Source organism: Vicia villosa, linkage group LG2 (assembly GCF_029867415.1).
Source record: "Vicia villosa cultivar HV-30 ecotype Madison, WI linkage group LG2, Vvil1.0, whole genome shotgun sequence".
NCBI lineage: Eukaryota > Viridiplantae > Streptophyta > Magnoliopsida > Fabales > Fabaceae > Vicia > Vicia villosa.
In genome coordinates, this window is record NC_081181.1 from 190,527,200 (window position 1) to 190,538,855 (window position 11,656).

An 11,656-nucleotide genomic window follows, 5' to 3' on the forward strand; every position below is an offset into this window, starting at 1 on the left:
ATCACCGTAAACAAATTGGCACGCCCAGTGGGACTGTGTCAAACTAAGTATTATTAATTGATTGTTTTATTTTGTCTAGAAATTGTCAAGACCTTGTATGAACCTTAGGAACGGTAAATTAACCAACAGTGCAAATCCAGTTCCTAAACGAAGGTACAACAAGAAAATGGTCGTAGCGGCCAGTGTGCAGGGGGCGAAGAAGATCCCTCACAAGGATCAGGAACAGTAGCGCCAAATGCGACGAATGTTTCGACTTCCACTCAAGGAGCGCAGGCCATACCGGTTTCGACAAGATCTGAACCAGCGGGTAGTTCGCAAGCCATGATTGAAAATACTTCCACATCAACTGGGACTATCCCAATTTCAGTATCGACCACCGCTCCTCCGTTTGCAAGCACAAGCGAGATACCACCCGTATCGACGAACGCTGCAAATTATTTATCTACCCCAGGACCATCATTCGCTGTAGATGGTTGGAGACAAAATATGCCATACGGGATGCCATATTCATACATGGCAGGACTATGAGGAACAGGGGTCGAAGTGCACACAATACTGGTTTGTAGGCTCAGATTCCCCCTATGACCACTAGTACTCAAGCAGCATTTCGACAAGAAATGGATGCAAGTAACCAGGATATGGTAGGACTCCTTGCTAGAGAGTTAGGAACAATCTTTAATCCAATAGCAGCAAGCATTACTAGGTCTAGCCAGGATAGCGCAGAAACATACCAAAGGTTATCATCGCAATTGGGACGAATGGCGGATTTTTTAGGAGTCCCACAAAATAGACGAAGGAATAACCAGTCAACCTACCAAGAAGAGGATCCAATTGTCGAACCAATCCGAAACATAGTACCCCCACCAAGGCCAAATCCAGTCGCACAGAATCCAGCGGTCGAATTGGGAACTCAAATCGAAACGACGGAGACTGGCCAACAAGCTATTCCTCGACAACAGCCCAGACTAGTTATGGTAGGGAGAGACGAACATCCTGACGAAGTTGTCCACAGAGTCAGGAGAAATGATTTGGCAACAGAAAATAATCTTACTGCCATGATAGAAAGAATAATGGCTAATAACGACTTTAATACTGGATTTCGACGTCCAAATTACACATCTCCCATACCTGAATACATCATGCAAAGTGAATTGCCAAGGGGTATTAAGGTACCCAAGTTTACCAAATTTGCAGGGGATACTAGTGAATCGACGGTGGAACATATAGCCAGATATGTAACAGAGGCAGGAACGTTAGCAGGGAACAAAGATCTAAGGATCAAGTATTTTCCTAGTTCATTAACGAAGAATGCTTTCATTTGGTTTACTACTTTACCCCCAAACTCCATAGATACATGGACACAATTGGAAAGATTGTTCCACGAACAATTTTACATGGGTCAAACAAAGATAAGTTTGAAGGAATTGGCTAGCATTAAAAGGAAGTTCACAGAGCCTATTGATGATTACCTAAACAGGTTTCGTTTGTTGAAATCAAGATGTTTCACAGTCGTCCCAGAGCACGAATCAGTTGAAATAGCCGCTGGTGGTTTAGACTATTCGATTAGAAAGAAATTAGATACCCAATATTTAAGAGACATGGCCCAATTGGCAGATAGGGTTCGACAGGTCGAACGGCTGAAAGCAGAAAAGGCTAAAGTGAACAAGAGTTATAAGAAAGAAAGAATATCCTACGTTGAAGTCGAAGACATTGATAGCGAAACCTTCGATGACTCATATAGCATAGAGGAGGTCGAAATAGATCTAGTTGAACTAAAAGAAGCATCGCCTTATGCTTGCAAATTACTTACCCCTGCCAACGGAAAAAATCAAGTAGAAAATGATAAAAGCGATAGATTTACTAAGAAAACCTATACATTCGATGTCACCAAATGTGACAAAATATTCGATTTACTAGTAAAAGATGGCCAAATGATAGTGCCTCCTAACTCTAAAATTCCTCCGTTAGAACAACGGAAGAAGCAAGGCTTTTGTAAATATCATGGTTTTTTAGGCCATAAAACTTCACAATGTTTTCTTTTCAGGGATCTAATTCAGAATGCTATCAAGGATGGTCGTTTGAAATTCGCTGACAAGACCAAAAGTCATATGAAGGTCGATACCAACCCCCTGAACATTGCTGACACCAACCTGTGTGAGCCATGTGACATCAACATGGTGGAAGTGTCTGAAGTCGAATTTGCTGAACCAGAAATGATGTCAAAGGGAAAGCAGGCTACTGAAAGCCTAAATGATGACGCGGTCTTCAATACTGATGTTGAAGGATCCCTCGACCCAGAAATGACCGACAATCTGGAAGAAAAAACTAGTGAGGCCACTGAAGACCTCAGGATGAAACTTCAGCAGATACAAATTTCTGAAGCCCCTCCAGCAGTTGTCAATATGGTAAATGCTAGACGACCTTTGTCTGAAATCGAAGAGCTGGAGGAATGGTTGACAAGGCAACAGGGAAATGTGGATATTTCACCAAAGGGCGAAACTTTGAAAGATTACCTTTGGAATTGCCACGAGAAGAATGGAGGAAAAATGCTGATGTGCCCAAGATGCTCTATAATGCTGAATCGAAGAATCCAAGCTAACTTCGAGAGGACCCTGAGAGAGAGATTGGAGAAGCCTTGGAGAGGCGGAAACCTACTGCTAAAGATATACCCAAGAACTGCGGAAAGTTTGGTGAGTTTCTTGGTCAGATGCCACAAAGCAAATACAGAAGTGGTGTTATGTCCTAGGTGTGGAGCAGTGTATGATGAACTTCTAGCGCGTTCTCTCGAAAGGAGTTATTTTATCATGAATCGAGAAACCCAAGGTCTCCGTCCTAATATATATACGTTCGACAATCGAACTTCATATAAGAGGCCTGACAGTCCTCACCCTAAGGCACGAAGGGTCACATTCAAAGTCCCTGCAGATACACCTAGGGACAGATGGGTGCAAGCTGGCGTAAGAACCAATAAGTGGAGAAGTTGGGACCAAGGAGGAAGAACTGCGATGGCCTATAGGAAGCAATTCCAGACCTCAAATCGAGAGACGTATAGGCTTGAGAATTACAAAGGTAGAAATCCTATGTCCAGATCCCAATGGAGACGGCACCAGAGAATGAAGAAGGCCCAAAGAGAATACAAGCCACGAGAGATTGGAGAGTCTAGCAGCAACCAAGTCCAACACCAGGGGGCAAAGGCAAGCAAACCTCCGGTAGAACGCAGACTCTTCGAAGCTGAAAATATTTTAGAAGAAGAAGAAAAGATGCGTTCCAGTTCTTGGAAGGAAGAAGATAGAATGACAAATGATTTCGATTCGGATGGAGTATCATCTCTCAACTTGATATGCAACGTGGTGTCAGTCCTCCCTCACGAATTCGATCAAGAAATTGAAGTTGAGGAGTGTGAAGAAACTGACGTCGAAGAGATGACAAAACACATACCTGTGTGTTACTACGTATTAAACAACGGAGCAGTTGAGGAGCAGAATGCTTTCTTCGAAACGCCTGACGAAGGCATGCGAAATCATCTGAAACCACTCTACATAAGGGCTAAGATTGAGAACGTTGGCATTAACAAAGTTCTGGTAGATGGAGGGGCGGCAGTGAATCTAATGCCCCAATACATGTTGAAGAGAATTGGTATGTTTGACACAGATATAAGGCCTCATAACATGGTTTTGTCAAACTACGAAGGCAAAATTGGGCAGACTCTGGGAGTTGTTCAAGTAAATTTAACTGTGGGTTCCGTTACCAGACCAACTATGTTCATGGTAATACCAGCAAAAGCAAATTATAACCTCTTGTTAGGAAGGGAATGGATCCACGGAGTTGCTGCGGTGCCTTCAACTATGCACCAAAGACTAACCATTTGGAGACAAGATGGCATAGTGGAGAACATCGAAGGAGACCAGAGTTATTATATGGCTGAAGTTAATCAAGTCAACAAAACTAGCTTCGACAGGAACCTGGGAAATATAGGACCTTGTCATGTTGCGGAAGATATATACACTCCAAACAAGAACGCATTATATTATCTATCTTTACACCCAAATGGCTTCTAGTGGAATAGAGAGATAATGGACGGTCCAGAGGATGTCGCATCAAGAGAGAATTATCCAACGATACGGCCAACAGGCTGGGACGACGACGTTGATGATGTCTGAGTCCTCCTTCTTTGAGAAGATTTCGGCTTATATAGCCGAGAACAAAAGAAACACGGCTCTCGAAGCCGAGTTATCAAACATGACAGTAAATTCGGTTTCAGAAAATAAGAAGATATCAAATTCAAGGTTACATGCGTCCTCTCAATCCTTTGAAGATCCAGTTCGAATGGTAAACACCACAGAGGAAGAACTTACCCAAAAACTGGACGCAATTTACGACGAAGAGCCTCTGGGGTTCGAAAAAGACCCTATGGCCTCAAATATTAAAATGTTAGCCCAAGATCCACTTGAAGAAGTAAATCTCGGGGAAGGAGATCGGAAGAGGATAACGTATGTTAGTGCAAAGCTGGAACCAACTCTAAAATCTAAAGTCATTACGTTGCTGAAAGAAAACAAAGATTGTTTTGCGTGGGATTACGACGAAATGCCTGGTTTGGGACGAGACTTGGTCGAACTAAAGTTGCCAATCAAAGAAGGGAAAAAGCCTATTAAGCAAACTCCAAGAAGGTTTGCACCCGAGATCCATTCGAAGATCAAAGCAGAGGTAGAAAGACTCCTGCGCTGCAAATTCATCCAGACCACGAGGTATGTTGAATGGATTGCTAATATTGTGCCAGTTATTTAAAAGAATGGTTCTTTAAGAGTATGCATAGATTTTCGGGATCTAAACGCAACAACACCTAAGGATGAATATCCTATGCCTGTGGCAGAAATGCTGGTAGATTGAGCCGCAGGTTTCGAGTATCTGAGTATGTTAGATGGATACTCTGGATATAACCAGATTTTCATTGCAGAAGAAGATGTATCTAAAACAGCTTTTCGTTGCCCAGGGGCAATAGGTACATACGAATGGGTAGTAATGCCTTTCAGCCTAAAAAATGCTGGGGCAACATATCAGAGAGCAATGAATTCTATATTTCATGACTTTATAGAAACATTTATGCAGATATACATAGATGATATTGTGGTAAAATTTGTATCAGATTCCAATCATCTAGATCATCTGAGCCAATCATTCGAGAGAATGCGAAAACATGGCTTGAAGATGAATCCCCTTAAATGTGCTTTCTTTGTGCAGGCGGGAGACTTCCTAGGTTTTTTGGTCCACAAGAAGGGGATAGAAATTAACCAGAATAAGATAAAGGCCATTATGGAAGCGAAGCCTCCTTCCACGAAGAAGCAACTGCAGTCCTTATTGGGGAAGATAAACTTTTTGAGAAGATTCATCTCCAATTTAAGTGGACGCACACAAGCCTTTTCACCTTTGCTTCGACTCAAGCAAGGCAAGTTTGAATGGCTAGCTGAACATCAAGAAGCTTTCGAAAAGATCAAGCAATACTTGATGCATCCTCCAATATTGGCTCCTCCGAATGGAAAGAAGCACATGCGCTTGTATATTTCAGCTTCGGATAAAACAATAGGTAGCATGTTAGCTCAGGAGGATGAAAATGGCATCGAAAGAGCCATCTATTACCTAAGTAGAGTACTCAATGATGCAGAGACTAGGTATAGTGCAATAGAAAAACTCTGCCTTTGTTTATATTTCTCATGTATTAAACTCAAGTATTATATAAAGCCAGTTGATGTTTATGTTTCGTCCCATTGCGATGTTATTAAACATATGTTATCGAAGCCAATATTACATAGTCGAATTGGCAAATGGGCTTTGGCCCTAACTGAGTACTCTTTAACATTTCAACCCCTTAAGGCAATGAAGGGGCAAATTGTGGCAGATTTCATTGTCGATCATGCAGTAGTGGAAAATTCTCAGCAATACGTGGAACTGCCACCTTGGAAGATATACTTTGACGGTTCAACTCACAAAGAAGGAACTGGCGTTGGAATATTGCTAATTTCTCCTGAAGGAATTCCAACAAAGCTCAAGTATAAAATCGAAGGCCCTCTATGTTCCAATAATGAAGCTGAGTACGAAGCATTGATAGCCGGACTTGAAGCTTTGTTAGAATTGGGGGCAACCAGAGTCGAAATTAAAGGAGACTCCGAATTGGTGATTAAACAACTAACGAAAGAGTACAAGTGCATCAAAGAAAATTTGATCATGTACTTTGTCATAGAAAATAGGTTGCTTAGAAAATTCGAATATGTGGATCTGAACCATGTCCAAGATTGCATAATCAGGAAGCAAACGATTTGGCACAACTAGCCTCAGGGTACAGGGTATCGAAAAGCAAATTCGAGGAATTGATCCAAGTAAGAGGCAGAGCAATGGCTACGAAACTTTCTCCAAGTGATCTGGAAAACTCACAAATAGGGTTTGCTAACAAAGAAGAATTCGAAGTTTTGAACATAGACTCGTTGACAGACACAGACTGGAGAAGTCCAATTGTGAATTATTTGAAGGACCCTTCGTCAGACACGGATAGAAAGGTAAAATATCGAGCCTTATCATACTTTCTGATGGGAAATGAGTTGTTCAAAAAGACTCCTGAAGGAGTATTGCTAAAATGTTTGGGTGAAGCGGAAACTTACTTAGCTCTCTCGAACGTGCATAGCGGAGCATGTGGTGCCCACCAAGCGGGGCACAAAATGAAATGGCTTCTATTTCGATACGGAATGTATTGGCCTTCCATGTTAAAAGACTGCATAGAATTTGCCAAAGGGTGTCAAGAATGTCAAGAACATGCAGGTATTCAACATGCTCCCGCAAATGAACTAAGTTCAATAATAAAGCCTTGGCCCTTTAGAGGATGGGCGTTGGACCTAATTGGAGAAATTCACCCCAAGTCATCTAGAGGTCAAAGGTATATTTTAGTGGGAATCGACTATTTTACAAAATGGGTCGAAGCTATACCACTCGCGAATGTTGATCAAGAAGCTGTGATCGAGTTCATTCAAAAACATATTATATACAGATTTGGGATCCCAGAAAGTATAACTACAGATCAAGGATCAGTGTTTACTGGGCGAAAAATGCAAGATTTCGCCAAAGAGATAGGCTTCAAGTTGTTTACTTCTACACCTTACTATGCTCAGGCAAATGGACAAGTCGAAGCAGCGAACAAAATAATAATTGGTCTCATAAAGAAGCATGTAGGGAAAAAACCTAAAAGTTGGCACAGAACTTTGGACCAAGCACTTTGGGCTTGTCGAACATCTCCAAAAGAAGCTACGAACACTACACCTTTTCAACTGACATTTGGACATGATGCGATACTCCCAGTTGAAATATACTTGCAATCAGTCCGGATACAAAGACAAGCAGAAATTCCCCCTAACATGTACTGGGAACTGATGATGAATGAATTAGTTGACTTGGACGAAGACAGACTTCGAGCTTTGGAGATGATAAAGAGACAGAAAGAAAGGGTGTCCAGAGTATACAATAAAAAGGTGAAAGGTAAAACGTTTATTAATAATGACCTAGTTTGGAAAGTTATTTTACCTATAGATCGAAAGAACCAAGCTTTGGGGAAATGGTCCCCACACTGGGAAGGTCCCTTTCGAATCTTGAAAGTATTTTCAAATAATGCTTACGAGATAGAGGAATTAGCAGAAGATCGTAGGATCTTAAGAGTGAATGGGAAGTATCTAAAGAGATACAAACCAAGCATGCATGAAGTAAAGATTGCAAAAACGTAGACATCTAAGTAATACTACGTAAGCCAAAATGGTTAGGTTTGCACCAAAATGGCTCCGTGACCAGAAAACATGTATAAATAAAAATACGGCAGAAGATCTTCATTAATTTTAAAAAGGAGGTACAAGCGACTTTGGTCCATATGGAGCAGCAAAGATTACAAAAAGCGAAGCAGTAAAAAAACCTAAAAAGGATCTACCCTTTAGTTGACCCTTTGTTCTAAGTCTTCCAAAGACAGCATATGAAGACCCTCTGCTTCGAACATGTTCATGCGCCCCAAATCTCGCATCCTTCGCACTACACCTCTCTTGAGGAACAAGTAGGATAAAAACCTCCCAAAAGGAAGGCAACTTACTGAACCCTCTCGAGAGGAAGTTAAAGCGACAGTTTCCACGAGTCGTTTGAAGATCAACAAAGGAAAGTTGATCTTCACCCCTCGCAAAGCACAGGAGATGAACTCTAAGTCCTCCACCATAATGTTGTTCTCATCACAACTTCGTGGGTAAAAGTTACCCACTAGAAGTTGATGCCAAATCCTGATGACTTTGGCGCTATATGGATCATTCTCCATGAGATGGTGGAGGGCGTGGTGAAACTGTTATCATCAAAGGTTGCTCCAGTGTTGCTGCAGCGCAACAAGTCAGAGATGGTGGAGGGAGTGATAGAAACTTCATCCCCTCGAACTTCAGAAACTATGGTAGTTCTTCCTTCAGGATCAATGCGTAGGTACGCAAACATCCAGAAATCAGCAAGCATCTTGGGATAAACATTCCCTTCTAAAATTGTTGGGTAAAATCCCATCCCCTGATTGTGGAAAAGAGCATGAAGGCTGATGTAATGCCTGCTGAATTCTTCTGGGCAGGGTTTGAACTCTTTTTTTAATAAGAGTTCTAATGTTAGCATAGGTTAGGTTGCTGTTGAGTGCCATGCTAAAGGTTGAAAAAGATTGTGGTTGAAAAGAACACGAGAAGGAAGAAAAGAATTCTGAAGTGAAGGTTTGAAAAAAGCGTGAAGAAAAGAATGGGACACTATCCCTTTATATAGTCAAAATGAGCGATAAGGAAACGTTTCAGTTTTAATGATTGATTAGACTGCGTTTGGTGTTTCCAGTGAGAAGTTATGGTCACCGCCGTTTCCCGCCCTTGGAAGTTGGAACGTAATCATAAAAACTGATGCACGCACGTCTTAAAGAGACGTTTGAGAGGAAATGACGTCAGCAAATAATGATGATTACGGCTAAGGGGAGGAGAAACGTCAAGTTTAGGGCTGCGAAGGGCAATCGAGCCACGTGAGGCATTCATTAAGGTTACTGTGGCGTAAAAAGAAATATATTGATAATATTTCGAAGTATTGCTAAACATTACCATTGGTCATCTCAGAGCAAAAAATGTGAACACATAAAAAGACGAGTTTCGCATACATATATTCTGAAAATGAGCGATTACAAAACAAAGGGATTTACGCCACAAAAGGTAATACAAAGTTCGAAGAAAATTAACTGAAATCCCTAGGAAGGCTATCTTTGATCTTCGAATACTGAGCCTCCCACGAAAACATACGAAGCTCAAGCAATGCTCGTTGCTTCTTTAACTCTTCGATCTCTGGCACCAATTTCTGCGCAGCTTCGAAGTGTTGGATACCTAGTCGCGCTACTTCAGTTATCTCTTGATCATTGGTTTGTTGAATGGTTGCTTGGCGAGACTCAGCTTCCTGTATCTTCTCTTCGAGTTTCTTAATCTCTTGCTTCCAAGATTGTATATTTTTCTCACACTCATCATATTCTTCTTGGTTCTTCAAACGTTCCAACCTAAGAGCGTCACCCTTGTTGGTTGCCTCAGTGGCAGCTTTCCATGAAGAACTATGAGAGGCCATTTTTGCAGCAAGCTGCTCATTAACATTGTTCTGTCGGAGAATGTTAGACTGAAGCTGGTCGATTAAAGAGCCCAGAAGTACAATCACATCTGAGACCTCTTTCGAAACCAGAAGTAAATCCACTTTCTTCAAGAGTTGCTTCAAGCCATGACATCTCGTGGAGTCCTTACTTAAGATTTCGACGAGGTTCGTTTCGAAGAAATTCTCCTTTATTTGATGAAGGAGGCCAGGGGTGTCCTCTTTGTCTCCAGACTTGGTCTGAGCAGTTGGAGAAGCTTCGGACGCAAGAGCTGAAATACTATCAATGTTCATCATGGTTTTGAGAAAGCTGAGAGGATCAGTTTGCCTAAGTTGCTCCAATTCTGAAGGAGTAGGTATGGCTGGGGCAGGCAGTGGAGTAGTTTCAGGAATAACTACAGTTTCGAAATTTGAATTTCCACAGAGGTCAGTTTCGATCAACTTGGAGGTTTCTTCCACGACACCTTTATCAGATACGGTGTCCTCACTCCCAGTCGATGGTACAGCTGCATTATCTTCGCCTGAGAATTGGTCCTCCTCACCCATGTTTGCGTCTTTGCGAGTAGGAGGAGAATCATCAGTCGAATGGCTTCCTTCAACAGAGGATACAGTATTGATAGTGGAAAGAGGAGGAGCGTCTTCGAGGACTGGTGAAAGTATATGAGAGGTGTGTTGAGGGACATCTGCAAAAATGAACAAATATGGTTAATTGTGGTGTAAGAGTTGCAAGAGAATTATTCGACATAAGCAAAAGACTTCTTTGCTCACCTTGGGGATTACCAAGGTCAATGGCAGCGTTGAAGGAGTTGAAATCAGAAGTAGCTGTTCCAATATCATCCTGCAATCATAAGGTGACGTTAACTTAATCATTCGAAATAAGATTTATAGAAATGATTATGTTGCAAAGCCTAGATACCTTAGCTGTATTAGTGGCTGGACTTGAATTGTGGCTTTCCATCACGAGAGCATTGCTAGTGGCTTTTAAAGGCGATTCTTCAGAAGACACCTTATCACTCGAAGAGGTAATCTTCGAAGACCCGGGTCCTTTCCCTTTGCCCACAGGAGTGGTGACCTTCTGTCTCTTTTTATGCCCTTGCCTGGTACGAGGGGGAGACTTGTCTTCCTCATCCGAAGCAACGTCTGGAGTAGTAGTTGGAAGAACTTTTCGCTTCGAAGGCATTGGAGGCTTCGAACTCTGAAAAGTGAAAAGGAGAAAAATAAGCGCTATTCGTAAGACGTGCAAGTTGGAATATGAAATGTGTGTGTACCGTGGGTTTCGCGTCAGTCGTAATAGAATCGCTCCCACTTGGCTTATTGCTCTTAGAGGCCGCAGAATCTTTCTGCGCAACAGTTGCTTTAACCTTTCTCTTTCGAGCAACAACTGTAACAAAGATTGGAATTATTATTTCAATAAGAGAAAGAAGAGTCAGTCTAAAGATTAACTAGACCCAAACCTTCGGGTATTGGAGTCAAGACACGAACGTGTTCAAGATCTATATGAAGATGCCCTTTGAAAGTATCCAGGGTATGCTTAGTCGGGACCACTCGTTCAGCGCGCTTTTTGGTACTCTCTTGAAGAATTTTGAAAGCATTCCCACACACGAACCAGTCTGGGAAAGGAGGACTTAAAGCCACACCAAAATCAGCACTTGGTAGTGGAGGGAATTTTGGAGGATTAAGTTGAAATGCCACTTCATAACGTAGTTCTGGTCGAACAGACGGGGGCAATTTCAACTTATCCAGTTTTGCAGAAAACTTTTCACGTAAAATAAAAGCAGCTTCGTGAACGGTCCGACTAAGATCATCAGGCCTGTAAATAGTTTCAAAGAACTTTTGAAAAGCTTGGATTTCTTTAATGTGAGTGGAGGTACCTTTGTGGAATTTATCCTGCACAATAGTAAAAGCTTCAGTTAGTTCTCGAGTAAGGCCTTCGACATCATAGATTTGTGTGGTATAATAATCTAACCACCATTGTTGAAAATCTGGAGTGGAATAGAAAGCAGGAACG

The 11,656-nt window shown here is 41.8% G+C and overlaps 1 protein-coding gene across 1 annotated transcript; it reads right to left on the minus strand.

Moving 5' to 3' along the window:
• Positions 1–1,689: 1,689 nt before the first annotated feature.
• Positions 1,690–11,090, minus strand: LOC131653371 (uncharacterized). The gene is made up of 4 exons (XM_058923494.1): positions 10,917–11,090; positions 10,565–10,843; positions 10,417–10,486; positions 1,690–10,331 (listed from the first exon to the last, which is right to left on the minus strand). Exons 2-4 carry the CDS (start codon positions 10,826–10,828, stop codon positions 9,253–9,255), a joined length of 1,413 nt encoding a protein of 470 aa, XP_058779477.1. The 5' UTR covers positions 10,829–10,843; positions 10,917–11,090; the 3' UTR covers positions 1,690–9,252.
• Positions 11,091–11,656: the final 566 nt, after the last annotated feature.

What these genes read in the sequence shown, in the direction of transcription:
- LOC131653371 (XM_058923494.1), bottom strand. Translation starts at nt 10,828, where the DNA reads ATGCCTTCGAAGCGAAAAGTTCTTCCAACTACTACTCCAGACGTTGCT. An exon ending in CAGCCACTAATACAGCTAAG is followed by an intron (nt 10,487 to 10,564) that starts GTATCTAGGCTT and finishes TTATGATTGCAG; the next exon opens with GATGATATTGGAACAGCTAC. An exon ending in TGACCTTGGTAATCCCCAAG is followed by an intron (nt 10,332 to 10,416) that starts GTGAGCAAAGAA and finishes TCATTTTTGCAG; the next exon opens with ATGTCCCTCAACACACCTCT.